This window comes from Strigops habroptila, chromosome 1 (genome assembly GCF_004027225.2).
Source record: "Strigops habroptila isolate Jane chromosome 1, bStrHab1.2.pri, whole genome shotgun sequence".
NCBI classification, from domain to species: domain Eukaryota; kingdom Metazoa; phylum Chordata; class Aves; order Psittaciformes; family Psittacidae; genus Strigops; species Strigops habroptila.
In genome coordinates, this window is record NC_044277.2 from 116,124,646 (window position 1) to 116,144,976 (window position 20,331).

Sequence of the window (20,331 nt, forward strand, 5' to 3'; positions counted from 1 at the left end):
AGATACTCTGTGTTTAGTACTTTGGGAAAAGTACTAAATGTCTTTCCGCATCAAGGCAAATTGAAAAACATTTGGTTTGATTTGGCCTAGTTTTCTATCATTAGGTTATTGAATTTCCTTGAAAGCCAACAATCTAATGACAGATATCACCTGAACTGCAAAAACATGAAGCTACTCTAGCTACTGGTAAGTGTTTTGAGACATATAAAACTTCAATGCTTGTTACTCTGGCAGCTGGGTGGGCTTTTATGTTGATTTGGGTTTTTTCTCTCCATATACCCTAAATTAATCTGATCCTAAACACTCAGAAAATTAAATACTTTACCCTGTGTTTTTGTTAGTCATATAATTGCTTTAATTTCAGGACTTGTTTATGAATAGGTAATCATAAATTACTGATATGGAAGTCTCCTATGCCATTTAAACTCCTACCACATTGTGTAGTTACTAGAAAAAGTCTTGGTAGATACTTTTTACCTTGTGCTTTTAGGGGGAAAAAAAGAGCAAAAAAAAAAAAAAAAAAAGAGTTTTTGTATGATTGAAATGATGAAAAGCTCAGTTAAAACAAATTAAGGATTATTTTGCTGAACTGATTTATTTCTCTACAGCAGAACTTAGCTTAACCTTTTATTTCTCTTGCAAGAATGGCTTTGAGTGTAATTTAAACTGTCAAATGACATTTATCAAATGATGGTTTTGCCCTGTTACAGGCAAATGTCTTCCACAAAATTGATTAGCTGCTGACCTCATCCACCCTTTTCAGACCCTTCAAGGTAGATTTCAAAGAGTTGTAAAATAATCACTTCACTTTCAGTTTATACTTCAACACAAGGCGTTTACTGTCCTGGTAGTGATACTGCAGTGTTCCCCATCTGGGAAGGAGGGGATGTAAATGCCTGCCTATAGCTCTGCCTGTCACCACCCGGCCCGTTGTGTTTTAACCTAAACCCCTACTCTTTGCAAAATAGGAACAGCTTTGGAAATGGCTTTTTGTGGGATAATAGAATGAATAAGGTTAAGAAACTCTATCTTCTAGATGACTGTGCTTTAGTAATCAGGAAAATGCTGTTCAGTAAGGCCTGCAGAGTGTTCAGTTATCAAGAAGGTGCCAGAAGAATGAAGAATAATAGTCTCCTAAATGTGAAATTTTATACCCCAAACAGTTTTCCTCTGTTGCATTCTTGTTCTGCAGCCTTGTTTTGTAAGAGCAATCCATTAGAAGCCAATAGGCTTGCTTTTGTTAGCATTAACCTACCAGTAAATGAATTAACTGTGCCTTTGAAGAAGTCTGTGGCCCTGTCAAAATGGTGACTCTGTGTCTGAACAAAAAGTACTGTCTGATTTTATTTTCTCTTCAGAGCTCTGTGCAAGTTTCCTTGCTAAAGAAGAAACAGAGATGCAGAAGGTAAACCGTGAACATAAAAATCTCAGAACTGCTGGTGGTGTTAAAAGTTCAATTCTATTTTTAGACCTCAATAATTTCTTTATTCCAAAGTCTCTTCCACTCCCATTTCTTCCAAAATCTGTGTTTAAAAATACACAAATTTGTGAAAAATGCGCTTGACTTTCTCTCAGAGTAACAAACTAGTTGTAGCTTGTTTGTCTCAGCAGATCAGACTGCTGTGAATAGGCTTTCAGTTCAGAAAGAGAGTTGGGAGATAAATAAGAGCTGAAAAGAAAGTAGCACTTCCACAACTTCAGCCACATCCAGCATCAGGAGAAGCAGGAATTTTCCTGTGTGTGAAATTGCCAAGAGCCATAACTGCAACTGAGATCTTTAATCAAGCTGTTCAGTGTGAAAACACCTCATCCCTCCATAGGTTCAGCTGTCTGGCTGCCTGATATGTTAAGAGGAAACAGTATCTATGCTGCATATTAAAGCTGAGATATTAAATACAAGAAACTATGTACAGAATGAAATCTTTAAATAGGAAGAGAGTTTCAAAAGGAACCACTAGGCATTGCTAAGTAGTTTGCATGTCATTTGTGATGTGCTTGGGATGAAATGTTTTGGACATTGATGTACACGGTTTCTTTGATTTTGTACTTTTTTGTTTTGGTTTTTGTTGTTTGGATTTTTTTGAGTAATACCAGCTGTAATGTGTTACACAGATTTCTTGCTGCAGCATCATAGTGATAGGCATCAGCTTGTATCTGTTGGAGAACAGGACCATTGTTCTGGCTCCTCTAGCTAAACGTGCAATATATGCTGTAAATTGCCTTTATTATATGCTGCTTAAATATCTCATTGTCTGCTTTGCATACAAGCAATTTATTGCTGCTTGTGTTCTGACAGAATGAAAACTAATGTTTAATTATGCATTGCCCTAGTAATGTGGTGTTTAGGGTGAATGTATCTGAATTAAATAAGGGCCATTAATAATGCCTAACAATTTATGATATATTCATTGCTTGATTTCAAATCATATAAATTAGAGAAGCTTATTTGAAATGTCACCAATATAAGATGGCTTTGTGGGAACACCTCTCTGTGTGCTAATTTCAGAATCATTACCAGCTGAGCCTTACTATTTATTCAATGTCCAGTAGGCTTTTATTATTCCCTTATTTGCAGTTTAATTACAACCTCTGTTTTCCTGACAGTGTGAATTCAATCCTAAACCTGCAGGAGCAAAATGAGTTGCAATCAGCTGGTTTTTGCCTGAAAGCCTCCTTTCGCTTCAGCTCCCTCCCACCTGCCATGACCAAGCCACAGCTCTGAGCAGATCCCTACAGCCACAGTGTTTTGTACCATGTGTTTCGAGGGGCAGTGGTAGTCTGAGGCTTTTAAAATTGTTCATTCTTATAGCTCTTAAGGTGCGAGCATCTCATAAACACCTGGTTTTATACCAATATCATAGAGATATTAGAATAAATTACTTAAAGAGATGTTTCTGGATCACTTAGTATCTTGCGTGCATGAATTTACAAATTGTATTAATAGATATGAGGTATTTAAACATAACATGCATGGTTACTGTGCAACTGAAATCTTAGTTGTTCATATTTAAAATAATCCATTCTTTAAGGCTATTATATGGGATTTAAATTGTCAAAGATATAGTAAGCATTGTCTGTTTCAAATAATAGGACAAACTGCAGCAAAGTTTTACATTGACAGCAACAAATCAGGGCAGTAAAAGGATACAGGTTGCAGGACTAAAAGAACTTTATTTCTCTGTATGATGCACATGCATTTATTATAGAAATGCTAAAAATGTGGGTTCTCTTAGAAGTAATTGTAGTTAAATGAATGTTTGATCTCGAGACCTCAGCAACAAGTCAGTCCTCTGTCCAGTGAGCTCTTTCTGCTTCATTTATGCATCATGATTATCTCTTAGGGGAAATTCTTTCTTGCTTATTATTTTGTTACATTCAGTAGCAGTCCTTAGAGGAAAATGGATGTTTCTTGTTTCTTAAGCAATTATTACAGTTACTGTAATTGGGAAATACTGAACTTTCATCCTTACAGTCACATTTAATTTGCTATTGTGAAGGGAGCTAGCTGTATTTAATGGGTAATGTGAAGAGATGCACACAATACTTTGCAAATACTTAGTTTTCTGTCATGCTTGACTTCTTAAAACAGAGAAAAAGAAGCAAAATTTTAATCCAAGATGAGTTGGAAAACTCAATGTCTTCTTTGTGTTTCATATTTAGTGTCTTTCAGATGTGACTGTTTATTTACACGGTGATGGCGAAGAGGAGAACTGATCTCTCTGACCTTTCCCTTTCCTTTTAGCTTTTCAAGAGCTGTTTGTGGGGGAGTTTGGATATTGTTTCTTCTCCCTCCCCCCACAATGTGGTTCCAGTTTCCACCAAGATCTAATGACACGGGTATTCTTTTCTGTCTTGTGTGCACTTTCCAATCTGGCCTCATCAAATCTATCCAAAAAATGTATTATTGCACGAAGAACCAGACCTTACACTTGAAAGGTTTAAATTAGTTAATGGCCTGTGCCACTGGATCTTACCATTACTCAGCTGGTGTGCTATATCAAAGGTCATTTCTACTGTGTGTTCATAACCTGCTTTTTTATTTTCCTGTCTGCTAAAGAGGAATTCCCTAAATAGTAGAGAAATGATTTTTGCATACCTCCAAGTTGGATGACTCTAAAAATAAATTTAAAAATAAATAACCTTCTGTTAGTCTGCATTTTTTTGCCTGGTTTGGGGTTGAGGGGAATGTACATTCACATCTTGTAGGCAACTTCCTAGAAGTATTTTGGAATTTCTGCATAGAATAAAAGAATCTCTGAAGTATGCAGGTATGAGCACATCTGGCTCCGTTATTCTGCTATGTAGGCGACATTTGTAAGGCCTACAAGTAAAACTGTACTATTATAGCACATACATAAATATTTTTGGCACAAAAGCAAATCTATAGATGTAGAGAAACTTCACATCAGCAAAGTAAGAAAGCAAATGCAAGTGAAAATTTGAATAATGCAATTTTGATAATTTAAAATCTAAATTTGCAAGAAAACTTGCTGTTATTGTAGGTAACGGAAGATGTTCTTTTTATCACTTTTGCCTAGAATGTACTTGTATGTAGGTCTCTTACTCCTCTTTCAAGCATGGAATTTGTTATATGATCTGGCAATCTAAAAGATAAGTAACACTGTATAAGCAAAACTAAAGTTTCATATCTCCACATAATATATCTACTTGTCCCTAGTTTTATTTGTACAACAGTTAGACTAGTTCTGCAGGCTCATGAACCTGCCCTGTGGATTCAGAGTGAGATTGATATATGGTGATAGCAACTGTAGTAAAGAGCATGTATGTTAGGTGTAGGGATTTTCAATCAACATTTTGTTATTTTATGTCATATTTAATGAAGTGTCAGCATTATTTATTAGGTTTATACAGCTGTGTTTTCAAAAATTTACTGGAGTTTCTTCTTTTGCTCCCTTTGGAGGGGGGAAAGAGCATTCTCTCTACAACTCCAGGAAGCAGAGCACACTCAGCCCATCTCAAACATCTTTCTGTTTCCTTTCTCCTCTCTGCTATATAACTGCCATGCCTCTGTCTAGAGCTTACCGAAGAAGCACTCTATAAATTCAACAGATTTTATCAGTTTTCGTGTGGGCTGCAGGAATCTGAATAATAAAACTGAGACATGTCAGGGACCATTACTGGGACTTGAAAGTACTGAAAAGTGATGAGGCTGCCTGACCTGCCTGCTTGCATTGGTTTCTTTCTGTTGCTAAAGAGCTAAAAGGCTCCTCGCTGTTTTCTTGTTTTGTTTAACTTTGGTTCTGCGAAAGGTCATACTCAACGGTGAGTGCAAGTCCCCTTTTATAACCTATAGCTGCTTCAGTGAAGGTTTCTCCAAAAGCCTCTCTTCAGCAGGATAGCATTTATAGGCAACTAACAGCTTCCTAGTTGGAAAGAGTGTTGGATAAGCAGTGCTGAGAGCAGAGCAGCACTCCTGTGTTGCTATATCCACCCCTAATGTGCATTTGTATTCATATGGAGTGGGTTTTCCCTCTAAACCCTGTAGAAAACTGCTGAAGCAAAATGTGCTCTGCATGAGCAAAAAGACTTGACTGGGTAAATAGAGATGTGTGACCAGGGTGTAGAGCATGATAAGAACATAGGTGTAAAATGTATGTCATGGGTATTTGGTGACTGTTGTGGTAATGGGTATCTCATTCGTGATTTGAAAGCACCATTGTAAGCTAACAATACTCTGTCTTATGTTTATCAAGTTTTAGTTAAAGTTTACTAAAGTAAGGGTAAATTAATACATGCAATGATAAAAATATGCCTACAGAACAGGTAATGACAAAGCTTTCTACCATTTCTACAAGGTGTGGTCAGAAGTGGATTTCAAATATGTATGAAAAAACCTAATCTTGAAGATTGACAATATTTATTACGAAGCTAGAAAGAATAGATGGTCCCCATAAATATAACAAAATAAGGGAAAACCTTGGAACTTGTCCATCTATTTCTAAGTAAAAATTTCATTACTTAGTTTGTCTGACTTGAACAATCAAAAAGATGCCTACAAAAACTTGCCTGAGTTCTGTCTTAGTGTAAGAAACAACCCTCTGCTTATTGAGCCCAAAGTGTGTGCATTCACATGTAAGCAAGATTTCACTTGATTTTCTATAAATAGTTCAAGACACAGACATGTAAGACTACTTTGTAAGCTGCAAAGGTAAATAGTCACTTGAAATACAGAATTTGGATTATTTTTCAAAAGCATAGCTCAACTGAGGAAACAAGAACGATGTGTTGGGATTAAAGACCACTTTGCTGGCATCCTCATTGACCTTCCATAAAAAGTACATGCCAGTCATGCTTTGAAGCACTTCCCCTCTCTCTTACCTCCACCCCCCACTCCCTGGGAACTAGTATAAATATGGAATGCTGTTTCTTCTTTTCCAAAGAGTGGTCACATTTAATCCGGAAAGAATAAAACTGCTTTTGTGTTCTTTTACTTACATTCACTCTCAGGTCATACACATAAGAATTAATAGACTAAGTAACATTTTTGTAATTAAGCCGTGCAGCGTTTTTGTGAAGACATAAGCATCTAAATATATTCTGTTTTCTCTAGATCAATGAACTGAGCCATGTTCAAATCCCTGTTATGTTGATGCCAGATGATTTCAAAGCCTACTCAAAGATAAAGGTGGACAATCACCTTTTCAACAAGTAAGTACAAGTAACAATTCCTTGTAGAAGTGGATAGTGGCAGTGATACTTTAAGGAAGTACTATGAACTCTGTTATTTTTCAGTTCCTGGGACTGAAGTTTTGATGATTAAGTTAATCCTGTGATAAACATAACCATCTGTGCTGTTCTGAAAAGCAGCAGCAAGGGCTGCTGGGTAGTATTTTTCTGCCATATGGTTTATTATTGCCTTATGAGTATCTTACATATTGAAGGTGATCTTTTCTTGGTGTCATTATTTATGGCTGATACAAGCATTTATTTGGGTATTTTTCAAAAGAAATTTATGTGCATGTACTTTTTAATAAATTAAATGCTTGAACATGAATGAGAATTTAAGGCATATAACAAAGTGAATAATGTTCAGCTTTTTATAATCCATGATACATAATCATAGCAATCATATAGAAGCACCAAAAGTATTAAGATCATTTCATAAAATATCTGTCTTTTAAAAATAAAATGCTCCATGAACAGTAAGTACAGACATACAAAACTATTAATGCTGTTTTGTGTATAACCTGAATTTTATTCAAGAATATGTTTGCAAAAAAGAATTACTTTACTTTGTATCTTTAGTTTTGTGGCGATGGTCAAAATAACTTTTCTCATGTATAAGTCTGAAATCAACACATGGATATTAAAATTAGCTCTCTACTCAATGAGTCAAAAAAAAAAAAAAAGAAAGGATTAGAGGAAAGATTGTAAATCTCCTTATCCTCTGTTTTGTATGAACAGAATTGAGACAGGATATTCTACATTTACTTATTGCATATGCAAATGAATGAAGTTAATGTGGTTTTATATTCTTTCAGAGAAAACATGCCAAGTCATTTCAAATTTAAGGAATATTGTCCAATGGTTTTCCGTAATCTAAGAGAGAGGTTTGGAATTGATGATCAAGACTTTCAGGTAAGCTTGCTTTCAAAACACATAAACTAGTGATATATACAGATTTTGAAGGTTAGTAATGCTGCAGGTGTGAACAAGCAGGCCAGTGTGCTGCAATAAAGTTATTTTTATGTAAGTTGAAGGAAAACTAAGAGAAAAAGATGACCTTCTTTCTACTCAGTCCCCCACTTGCAGGATGAATGTTTCTGGTTTACCTCTTTGCCTGCCCTAGCTGTTGTCTGGTTCCTACCGTTCTGCTATCTTTAGTCCTCCGTGTTTTGTGTTAGCGAACTTCCATGTCATAAGCCATGGTAAAACTAGGGGGTGATACCTCTTGCAATAGGAAGAAAAAAATGTCTGGACACTGCTGACAAGAGATGCTATATTCAGCTGGGTCACTTAGATAACAGTTGCTTCAGTTGTGTGTCTAAATGAGACATCATTTCTGAAACGACCACAGCATTTTTTTCCTTCATGCTCTTTTTGTTTAGAAAAGCTTGACCTGTGGCCTGACAACTTCCTACTGCTTCATCATGCCTCCTTTTCCCATTGTTAAGAGGATCTGGAAACAGATTACTTGTGTAGACCAGATAGAGCAAAACAAGAAATTGCTCTAGATTTGGCAGAGTTGTTCCTTGCAGCCAAAGCTTTTTTTTGCCTTTGCAAAAGAAAGTTCTTTAACTCTGCTTCAGTCTGATTTGCCAATACTCACTAAGAATTCCCTTTTCCATTATCTGCTCCTAATGCACACTGTTTCAGTCACAGAGGTAATTTCCTTCTGCAGTCTCTCTGCAAGATGTCCTGTCCTAAAGAGCACTTGCTGTGTAACCCAGCACCACTTCCTGTTGTGCTCTTTTAAAGTATTTTGGTGTGGGTTGCAGTTGTATTTGTAGCCTGCCACTAAGATATATTAAGTGAAGATATTTAATAAATGGTTTCAAGTAGCTAAACTGTACAAAATGCATTTGTACAATATAACTTCCATTCTTGTTACAGAGAGCAGACTGAATACTGCAGCTGGAATCTACATTTAAGTCCTTCAACTATCCTCTGTGTCAGTTTCACCCTTTTCAATATCAAGCAGTGTCTTAGAAATACATAGATGGGTTAAAATGTGCTTGCAGAAGTGTGGGTGGAGATTAGGTTATGAATCTTGGTATATGGCCACTGTAACTTTGATGAAACCTTTTGCCAGTAGCTGAAGAGGGTTGGGTTGCTTTCTTTTGGTAGAGCTGTTGTGATCCTATTGCATGATTTTTCATTGTCCTGTTTACTGAAGAACTGTTGAAGAGGAAATACATCAAGACTTAGGCCAACAGTTAAAACAGATTACATTGGTGGTTCAATTTTCCTGCTGTACCAAAGAGGATCCTAACGTTTGGGAAGGTATTTGATCCCTTTAGCTGAAGATTTTTTTTTTCTTGACAAAGGATCAGTGTGTCAAAGAGGCAGGACAAGTGATTGCTTCTAAATTTGAAATTATGGTGTCGTCTCACTCTTGCCATCTCTTTAGAAGATGGGGTAATGACATTCCTAGGCAATCAAAGTTATATTTCAGTAAATATATATTAGAAAACTTAAGATGCTGTCTTTAGTTAAAACTGGCAAACAGCATAATCAAAAGTGCTGCATTCCACAGCACTGCAAAATGTTTCTATCTGTACTGCAGTTCTACAACAAAAAATCCTGTTGTAACTATGTTTTACTGCTGTTTGGATTTATTAATGATGACAATGAAAAAACAATGTTAAAGGACTGTCACTAGATAAAATGTCCCTATTTTCAGATTAAAAACAAAATTACTTGTTTGTAACTGTGTTTTGTTCTTTTGAGGTTTTTTGACAATGTAACTAAACAACAATCCAGAAGAAGAAAAATGTAACCACATCCTGGGTTTTGATGTGACAAAATTATGTATTAGGAAAAAAAAACAACCCTTCAATGCTATTTAGTATTTCAAGTATATTTAGTCAAAAACAGAAGATACTTAATGTTAATTTTGACCCAAGGGAAGGCAATGTCTGCATTCGCTATCGTTTTTTATCTCAACCCAAGCAAATTATCACTCTGAATTCTTACTCTACTGGACTGTTCTGATTTTTTTTTTTATTTTTTTAAGATCAAAGTGGTAGTGTATTTTGAACACACTTTCAAAATTTAATTTTGGAGAAATACACACAATGAAAACTTAATTCACTCCACGTGTAAAATAGGGATTATACCTATTAAATGTAGAAGTTGCTTTCTTTTTAATGTTACATTCTCTGTGATTTAGAAAGGAAATCCAGTTTGACAAAGGGAGACTCACTGTATATGCTTTTTCTTTTTTTCCCAGATAATCTTTGTCTTCAAGAAAGTTATTCCAATGAATGCCTGTTAAAATGATTGTCTTGCATTCAAAGCCAAACATGAATTGGAAAAAGCCTGTGCAGTATTGAACTGAAGCTTATGGAGGAGATAGCAATAACTTTCTCTGGATAGTTTTTCTTATAACAACTTTCAGAAAGGGTGTCCTGATCAATTGTGAACAATGTCATTCCCATTATTGGGCAAGATAGAATTGGTTTAGATAAATAAACCCAATTACCTTGTTCATTAGTCAGACACATCAGTTTAAATCAGGAAGAACATTAATTTTAAATGTTTTTGTTTTCAGAATGTTCTGCAGATATCCTTGATGAATTGTTCCAGATGGCAGATAGTGCTTCCTCATGAGGAAAGACTGAAAAAAACCCTTACCTTATCAAAAGAATTTGGTAGCATACGCCCTAATTACTGGGCTATACTCATTTTAATTCTTGACATTGTGTTACTCACTTTGTACAGTAATTTTGTGGGCTGCTTAACACGTAGGCTTTGCTCACATATGGAACGGTTGATATAGGAATCTTCTCTTACAGAGATCTCCTCGCATCCCTGAAGAGAGATTTAAATCTCATAAGTAAAGGGTTTTTTCCTACACATAGTCTGACTTTAGTCAGAGGAATTGCTTAAATTGCGTATGGTTTGTGCTTTACAAGAAGCCATTTCTAGTAATGGCAGTTACAGTTCCTACATCTGTCTGTCTTTCATAGCTCATTGGGCATCTCTGAAAGACATTTTGATTAGCACTGAACTAGGGTTAAAGTTTCATGGAGGTAGATGTGTGGTTGCCAATACTGAGTAGGGGTTTTTGGTGATTCCTGCTTTATTATGGACATGGATGTGGAAAATGTAGTATGAAGTTAAACCATAAGTTTTATTTGAAGGTTGCCTTTAGACACTTGTTATGACAAATTAAGTCTTCAATCTAGGTTAAGAAACTTTGTTCTTATGTCGAAACAATCTTTTATTAGACTCCAGTCTTTCTTGTTTATCACATATTACTAAGGTATTTATTGCATCAAATTAAGAAATGGTCTGGCTGTTTTTTCGCAGAAAGGGAACACAGGTGATGATTAGTCAGTATGAATCAAAATTGCGTTTGAATAATTAAAAAATTTTAAACCATTTTAACCACTTAAATAATTATTTTGCTTAGTGCCATTGGAAGTTACAAGTACATGAGATTTAAGATACTTTTTAAAAGTAATTCTACAAGCCAGAACATTAACTAATGGCAGATTTTGCCTTGATAGGGTAAATTATCTTGATCTTTTATTTTTGTTAGTGTGATGTTATTTTAGTGAAAAAAGAACCCTTAACTCTTAAGATCCTCCTAACATAGACAGGAAAATACTTTGAGAGCATTAACTGTTCCTAAAAGACAAGGAAAAATTGATTAGAAAACATATGTTGTAAATTAAATCCCTCACTACAATTCCAAATTAATTTTTAGTTTTTGCATTCCCTCTCAGCTTTTGACATTGGTTTTACAAAGGTTATTTTACAGAAAGGCTTCTTTTTTACCAAAATATATGGGATGGCTGTTGTAACTTTGGACTTTCTTTTCAACTTGGTTGACATAATTTCTTATCTTACAAAATAAAGAGTACAATTCCGTCAGAAGAATTAGAAGACTTCTGTAAACTGCAAAGTTATGAGAGGTAAACAAGCAAGCAGCTAGCTTAATGCCCCCCCCCCCCCCCGAAAAATAGGACCTATTACTGTTACAAATGCTTCTGCTGCTCTTGCTATGGAGAGGGAAACTTATTTTACTGTGCTCCAGCACATCTGTTCTTACTTATGGTTATTGCTGAATCCTACATCTGGATCCTGCTAGGCGAAAGAGGGAGACTGGGCTCTTGCCCAATAAAATGCAGTTGGTCGTACCAAAGGGCACCAGTGGCCCGGTGTACCTAATGAGCTTTCTACTGGGGATGGGGCAAGCACAGCTGATTTCCCTGAAAGTTTTAGTACTTAGTGTAAAAGGGGACATGCTCAGGAGCAGTCACTAGAGGTTCTCTCTACAGGACAAAAAATTCACAAAGAACTTTTAGTAGATGGTCTATACATTCTTTTCAACTTAGAGATGCTTATTATTTCTCTAAATGCATTTTTCCCTATAAAAGATTGGAATCTAAAATTAAAATTGAGAAATCTTGCTTTTAAGCAATTTCCCTAATAACAAATTCTATGAACTCAGTATCTCTCACTTATCTTGATATGGGTGTCTCCTTACATTTCAATATCTCTCTCAGCTTTCTGTACAGAAGGATTTGTAGTCCAGACTCTAGTATGGCATCAGGAAAATAATGCAAATTCTAGGTTCATTTTTCAGAAGTCAACCTTTAATATAATTTTCTCTTTAAGTATCTGAATTTCAGATCACCAAAATTCTTGTCAACCTATAAATATTTTTGCTCATTTTAGGTGACTTTTCAAGTCCTAAGATAGCATATTAAGAGCTTAAAAACTATTTTACAATCTAGTATGTGTTTCTTCAGACAAACAAATACTAATCAGAACTCTTTGATGGTGCTTCTGCAGTGAAATTCATGCCTCCATTTATTGTCCCTTTGTTTGGGAAGGAATGAGCCACCTCCAGCATCAAACTACAGACAAGGTCAGCAATAAATGTCAGCAACATCTATGTTAGGAGTTGAATCTTCTTCCTAAGACGTGATCCTTTCATTAAATGTTTAATAAAATGCATAAAAAGTCTTGGAAGCAAGAACTGTCTTGAAAAGAAAATTCCTGTGCTGATTATTTGAGCATGGTAAGCCTGTCATTGCATGAAAAGTTCTTGAGCTCATCTGTCAGGTGAGGTTGTGAGGTTCTTGTAGCAGGGTATACAGTTTGTGGATCCCAAATGGATGTTGGCACCAGGATATTCAGAATTGCTGACATCTTGTTTGACATGGGCATAGGCAATAGCGGTAGTAAGGTGTTGAGCCAGCTGTACTGACAAAACCTGTGGCATTTGTAGTCTTTCCAGCATGTAAAGAATGAAGTTTGCAATCTGAATATTACATCCTAGGATTTGGTGCCTTAAGTGTGAGCACAAGTAAGAGTTTAGTGACTGTGGGACTTAACCTTAGTATGTATGGCAAGGGAAATTTTAACCTCTGGTTTCGCTTCGTTTTCCCCAGAAAAAACATGTAGTTTTCCTTCTTTAACAGTTCCTTGCCTAACCTGACCATCATTTACAATTGGGTATTCAAACTGGGAAAAAGTCATTTAGTCTGTGCTGGCAGCATCAAATGCTGGGCACTTCCTGAGCTTTTAGCGAGATAGCCATTAAAAAAGTGAGGCATTCCAGCCAAGCTTTACAGGGCTGAAGAGGAGAGGCTCCCAGAAAAAGAGCCCTAAGACTTTCCAAAGCAAGTGCATGCCTTAAGCTGACATTTTCAAATCCAGACCTACAGTCTCAATAGGAGAACTTGATTTAGGAAATAATCCCATTTTATTCACTAAACTTCCATTCGACTAATCAAGTAACCCATAGCCTTTCTCCTGGAAGAATAGCTCCGTGCAGAAAATAGAAGGTTGGTGGTTTACCTTTCTCTGTCAAAGCTTTTCATGTCTTTCACCACAGTAATCACTCCCTGAATACAATTTGCTTATAAATGTTTGTAGGTGTTCACAGTGTGTACATCCACGTCTTAACAAGATCATGGGAGGGATCTGGTGTTTGATGAGCGCACCACAAGACCAGTGGTATCCTGTTTTGTCTTTTGGAGGTCCCATGGCATTCGACATAGGTCTTTTGAGAGCTCTGCTTTTGAGCTGAGATGCAATCATCATGCAGTATTGTCCATACAGCTGCCAAAGGCAAGGGAACTCATAGCATTGAATGTGCTTGTGTGCTACCAGTCAGGTATGCTTTGCCACATGCTAGACTTCTTAAACATGTCAGTGTCAGGAATCAGTGTTTCCTGATCATGTTTTCTCATGATGTTTCCTCATCAGTGTTTCCAGACACGAACCTGCTCAATGGCAATGGTAGAGTGCATGGTGTCAGTATACAGAGTAAACCCAAAAGTCTTCCCTGTCCATCCTCATATGACAAAATCAACCTTCTCTGGGTTTGGTGTTTCTCTTACATTAAAACACTAGTGCTTTGCCTTTCTTCTCTTCAGAAATCACTGACGAAACACTGTCCTGAACACCATCCCAGAAGCGGGCTGCTTGTTTCAAATTACAGAAAAAAAACTTGAAGCCTCTGTGTGCAGTTGTATGACAGTATGTCTCTCTGATATGCTTCCTAGCCAGTAATCCAAGTCTAATTCATCCATATCCATGATTCCTGAGCTCTTGTAAAAAGAAAAAAGGGTTGGAGGGAGCTGCAAGCTTGTCTTCATGAGAAGCTGTGCATGGGCCAGGCAGCACCACTGTAACTGCTGTCACAGAAGAACAGCCAGACCCTGTGTACGTAATTGTCTTAACAGTGATGAACCACTGCCAGGCTTTTCCACTGACCTATGATTTCAGTCATCACAGAGCGTCATCTGTGCACTTGTTTTTGCCTATTCATTCATGCAAAGCTGCCCAGAGGCACTCTTAAATAGCCTGGGATGTGATCTGATTTGTCTTTGGGGTACGCTGAGCTTGTGAAGCTCGTTTTGGCGTTCCACGACTTTCGGATGAGATCACAGTACCAGAAATCATTGTTTGCCTTTGCCCAGACATTGTGAAATGGGAAAGATTTAAATCAATGAGAAGCTGTTAAGCCAGTCAGTTTGAAAGATTACTGTTCTTCTAAAGCTCTCCATGCTTTATCACTAGAATTTTCCTATTGCCCTTTTTTGCTTTTTTAGAAAAAGCTCTGATTCAATGACAATTTTTATTAGGCTTCCTTTCTAGATCAGTTGCATGAAGTATTTGTATTACATCCAATACATAATTCACATGTTCAGAGTTTCTAAAATATAACCTTGTCTGCTAAAGTAGCAGTTAGAAAACAATGACATTTACATTAGATGTGTAAGAGATTAGAATGAGCTAATTAAATTGACCTTTAAATCTCTCCACCCTCTTGGAGGCTGTGGCTAATCCTTGGCCTCCCGCTGTGGAGATAAGTATCCGTGCTGTGAGCATTTTAAGCAAAGTGGGCAGAGGAAGAAGAGCCTCACCAGCAGTTTGTCTTTGAAGAAGAGGGTAATACTTTGCCAGTTATAAATATAGCTTGCAATTATGGAGGGAGTGGGGAGACAAGCTTTTCCTGTTACTTTAGTGGCTCTGCTCCATGTGTTTTCCTCAAAAAATAGGTTTGGTTTAAAAGAAATAGCTCCAAACAGCTTCACTTACTGCTCTTCAAAAAGTCTCTCTGGAAAACAGTTTACTTTTTTTGATATCTGGTGTTGGTATAACTAGCGTTATCAATAATATCATTGTTGTTAATTACAGTAGGCAGCTATTTTTATTGATCATGTGCAAGGTAAAAATAGACTTCCAGACTTCCAATAGACTTCCAAAGATAAAGCATTAGGTGGTGTTTTAGCTGGCTTCTAAGGACTCTTGAGGATGCCTCTGAGAAAGTATTTGGCTTGATATTTTGTGACTTTGATTTTTAAAATGCCAATTATTTGGGGCTTTATAATAAAAAAATGTAAATAATAGATGATTAGATTACAACAATCAGAATTTAATTGTCAATGAGCAATTGACATTTCATGTAGTAAAAGCTTTTGGATGATGTGAAATCTGTCCAAATGGCAAAGTCAGAAGACGACAAAGATTTTGTGCAAAAAAAAATACTTTGTCTGGCATTCTGAGCTTGTATAAGTTAGATACCTTTTAATATTGTCAGATGAATAGTTATGTGGATTAAAAGGAGTGCAGAACTGCAGAGGTGAAGGGTGTGTTCAGGAAGGTGGTAGCTCTGAGAAGGAACAAGAAGTGGAGAAGAGTTTAACACTAGTGTGAGCTCCTGACTCAGAAGGAGTAACTGCACCCTTGGGTGGATAAATTGGAAAGTATAAAATAAGACTAGAAAGAGCTCTAGGGTTTTTTTAGCATGTTTATTTTGTACCTGAAGCTAATACTATATATGGTTTTGATGCTAGTCATCTTAAAAAAGGATGTTGAAAATTTGAATATGGAAAAAATACAGAAAAATGGTGTGAAAGGAATTTAAAGACATAGAGAATGCCCTGTGGTGGGAGTGACAGATTTTGACCTGCTGCACTTGCAAAAATTGGAATTGAGAAGTAAGTAGTATGTGAGTATCCTTGCAGAAAAACAATGCTAGATACTTTGAGAGGGGATAAGTAACTGGAAAAGGAAATAATTCCAACTCAAAATTAGACTCACCTTTTCAGCAACACAAATGATTAAATACTAGAAAAACTACAGTGGCAAATCTTGGTCTTTTGAAGTTGGAAAAATGAAGACTGCCTTTTTGGATGTTGCACTTTGACCAAAAGCAGAGATTGGAGTTCAGTATAGGAATGGCTGGGTGAAATGAAATGAGTTCTGATGGGTAGCAGTTGTGTTGGATTCTAGCTTACACAGTTCTGTTGAGGGTTCCAGAAAAGCTCCTCTGAACTTCAAAGAATTGTGGATCAGGTCCTAAGAGCACCTGCAGAAAAAAACTTTCTTTACCTAGTATATGTTTAGTGTAGGAAATAAAACTCTTCACAGATTGCTGAGAGCTTGGGAAAGAGATGCTGGGGGAAGAGTGAGGGAAGAGTGAGTCTATAGTAAAACTAAACCTTTCAGTAGATTTGCTAAAGAATATGCTGTTCTTGGGTGAGATGATAACGTGTAATTTAGGTGTGCTGATTAATTTTTTTGTATCAAGAACTCCTTGGGAAATGAAATACTAGTAGTGGTGTAGTTTTTACCCTTTTGTATTTAAAGCTGTATTTTTATTACTTTATCAGAAATTAATTTTGTGGTATGAGACAAATTCTTTGTGATTTGTAGCCTCTCAGTGCTGAAGACAAGATGAGTATTTCTGGTTGCCTGGCTACTCAGTGCAATATAGGTGATACTTTTAATATTGGTTTATGTAAGGGCAGTGAGACTTCCAGCTAGTGATTTCTCACAAGGGAAACTATTTGAGAGAGAGAGGGAGGTATGTGAAAGAGAAACTTACCTAGTAGAGGTATCTCTCAGCTTGGCGTGTTAAATGTGTCTTTGGTTGTATAAGTAATTACACAAGTAATTTAGCGTAGTCTTTAAATGACCTCATAAAAGTATTCACACTTTAAAAGTACAAAACCTTTTCTTTCTCCGGAGACCAAAAAACCAGCAGGCACAAGATTAAAACTTCACAAATGAGAAGTGAATGGGGAATTGGCAGAACACGCACACTTGGAGCAGGAGACTTGCAATGAGTTGCTAAGTGAAGCTGTTAAGTGGAACAGGGTATGTGTGGCTGACAGATGTTTTAATTGTGCCAGAGGACCGAGGCTCACTGTGGCAGAGTTGGAGAAGGCTGGGAAAATCTGAAGGGGACAGGGCAGTATGGCACTTTGCTTTGAGTTTTGTGCTATAATGTGCTAATGCTATACTATAGGCAGGTGATTTTTATTAACTTCTTATGACTAATGCTCCAACACTGTACATGCTCCACTGGTTCCTGACCCAATGTGGAAGTGCTGTGTAGTAGCAGTAAGTGTTGGTAAAAGATTGTTAGATAATCAAACTGTATCTTTTGGAGGTTGAGTTGGGCATTTATTTTTTTTTTTTTTTGTTTGCATCTGAAAGATATCCTCCCTGTTCTGGCTTTGTGGCTCATAGATGTGTGCGAAGTGAGGAGTGGCTCGTTTCCCATCTGTTCATATTCCACTTAGTCTTTCCCTAATTAAGAAGGAGAGCCAGAGGGAATTCAATCTGGTATTTGCCATGATCTATCTCTATCTCTCCTGGTCTCTCCTTTCTCCCTCCCTCAGCCCTGCTTATATTTCCTTTTGGAAAAGGGAGATGCTTCAGTTTAATTCTTTATTTCCTTCCCAGTCCACTATAGACACCTCACCTAAGAGATGCTGTTGCTGAAGACAGCAATAGGTCTCCCTTAGCTGAGGTTAGTGCTGAACAAGGACGCAGAAGAAAAGCCCTACACCACTTACTTTAGGCAGGTTCAGTCAGCTTTTCCTCCAAGGCATTTGTGTGGAGATGTCTATAGTACAACTTATTTTACTCACTTTTTGTACAAAACATCACTCAAATTTATCTGTGTGTTCTGGCAAAAGTAGCCTGGATCACAGGAGGGTACTGCCTCACAAAACTGCATTTGACAGCAAGAGGCAAGTCTATACGGTGCAACTGTAGCGGTCTGAACTACAGAGCAGTGCATCAAATAGATAAGTTAGCTTCAGCTACATCAAAAGGGAAGGATCTTGGTGGTTTTAAGTAGCCGTATTGTTTCCTCTTTGAAGCCCCTAAATTCTTCTAGTTTGATCCTTTCAGTGAAGCTGTTCATTGATCTTACTAATGATGACTTAGTGGTGCAGGCCAATTCTTGTCATCTCTTTAGTTAAAGATTCATTGTTGTTATGAGAAGCAATAATATATGTATGTTTACTAAAGCCTGATTTCTCAATATGAACAAATATAACTATAGTTGAGAGGTAAGGTATATTTCATGGTACCTAGAAGCTTTACTTTAGAAGGAACTTGAACTTTTCTCTGTCCATAGAAGTGAGAATTAACCATTACAAATAAGACTTTCCATAGACAATACTCAGCCATGCATTTATCAGCACAAGAAAGCAGTAATGCAATTACTAGTAATCAGCAAATATGATGTAATTAGATCTATTTTTCCAACTTTTTAAACCATGCTTATTTAATGAACTTATTAATATGAAAACACAGTAAACAGTAATATTATCATCCTCCATGTTCCACCTTCTTTCAAAGTTCAAAGGAACTGCGTTCTGTATCTGAAGAGAGCATATTGAGTTACCACGGGAGTGGAGAGTTAGTAAAAATAGTGTCAAAGAGGTTGTTTAATTAGAGGTTGTTTTTATCTTACGCATGTTTAATGTTTAAGTATCTGATCTTTAATTCATCTAATAGAGTCAGTATTGTAGAGAAGGCATTTGGGTTTCCTGTGCATCTATGGAACAGTGCTGCTTAGCATAAACGTGGTTGGTTTATTCTAACAAATTAATATGTATGTGGTAAAACGATAGCAGTGAGCATTCTTAATTAGGCTTGGTATAGATAACTAACAATAAAATAGCCATCTACTAAAAAATAAATGCATCACTATTTTTAACCCATTAAAGTATTAACAGTACAGTGTGTGCTAAACACACTGCTCATCTGCAGATATATTCTTTTGTTAGCAACCTTTTTGATATGATAATTGTCTTTGCGAATTAAGTTGACATTATAGTAATCACGTAGAATTAATTTCCATTAATAAAAAGCTATTGCTGGAAAAAACAAGAATCTGTAAAACGTCTGTGATCGCAAGGTTTCATCCAGTTGATTGAAAATATTACTAATTTCTATTTGAATCTGACTAGTTTCTGTACTTATTTCTGTCTAGCCTGAATTGTAACGAAAGAAGCATGATAAAAGGAGTACTAGTTGATTCATTCTCTTAGTGTAACAGCTGTTGCTTCTTTTTAAGTCAGAATTTCTTACTGCTTATACTGTTCATATTTTAAATGCATTAAGTATCATAGAATCATGCAATCATTTAGGTTGGAAAGGACCTTTATAATCATCAAATCCAACCTTTACCCTAACGCTGCCAAGTCCATGACTAAACCATGTTCCTAAGTGCTACATCTACATGTCTTTAAAATAGCTCCAGGGATGGTGACTCCATCACTTCCCAGGGCACCCTGTTGTGATGCTTGATAACCCTTTCAGTGAAGAAATTTTTTCCTAAAACCCAGTCTAAACCTCCCCCAGCACAACTTGAGGCAATTGCCTCTTGTCCTATCAGGTGTTACTTGGGAAAAGAGACCAGCCACTTGCTCCATCCTCCTTTCCGGTAGTTGTAGAGAGCGGTAAGGTCCCCCCGAACCTTCTTTTCTCCAGGCTGAACAACCCCAGTTCCTTCAGCTGCTCCTCATCAGGCTTGTGCTCCAGACCCTTCACCAGCTTTGTTGCTCTTTTCTGGACCTGCTCCAGCACCTCAATGTCTCTCTTGTAGTGAGGGGCCCAGCACTGAATGCAGCGTTGGAGGTGCAGCCTCACCAGTGCTGAACACAGGGGGATGATCACTGCCCTGGTCCTGCTGGCCACACTGTTTCTCATACAAGTCAGGATGCTCTTGTCTGTCTTGGCTGCCTGGGCACAAGCCGCTCATGTTCAGCCAGCTGTTACCAAAACCCCTCAGGTCCTTCTCCTCTGGGCAGCTTTCCAGCCACTCTCCTCCAAGCCTGTAGTGTTGCATGGGGTTGTTGTGGCCCAAGTTGTTGTTGT

The 20,331-nt window shown here is 37.0% G+C and overlaps 1 protein-coding gene across 2 annotated transcripts in view; it reads left to right on the forward strand.

The window, feature by feature from the left end:
- PIP4K2A (phosphatidylinositol-5-phosphate 4-kinase type 2 alpha) overlaps nucleotides 1–20,331 on the forward strand; it is a 113,400-nt gene that overhangs the window by 55,109 nt on the left and 37,960 nt on the right. For both annotated transcript variants that reach the window (XM_030481086.1, XM_030481090.1), the window contains exons 2-3: nucleotides 6,572–6,669; nucleotides 7,503–7,599. In XM_030481086.1, the coding sequence (XP_030336946.1) occupies nucleotides 6,572–6,669; nucleotides 7,503–7,599 (195 nt within the window). The remainder of the gene's footprint in view (nucleotides 1–6,571; nucleotides 6,670–7,502; nucleotides 7,600–20,331) is intronic.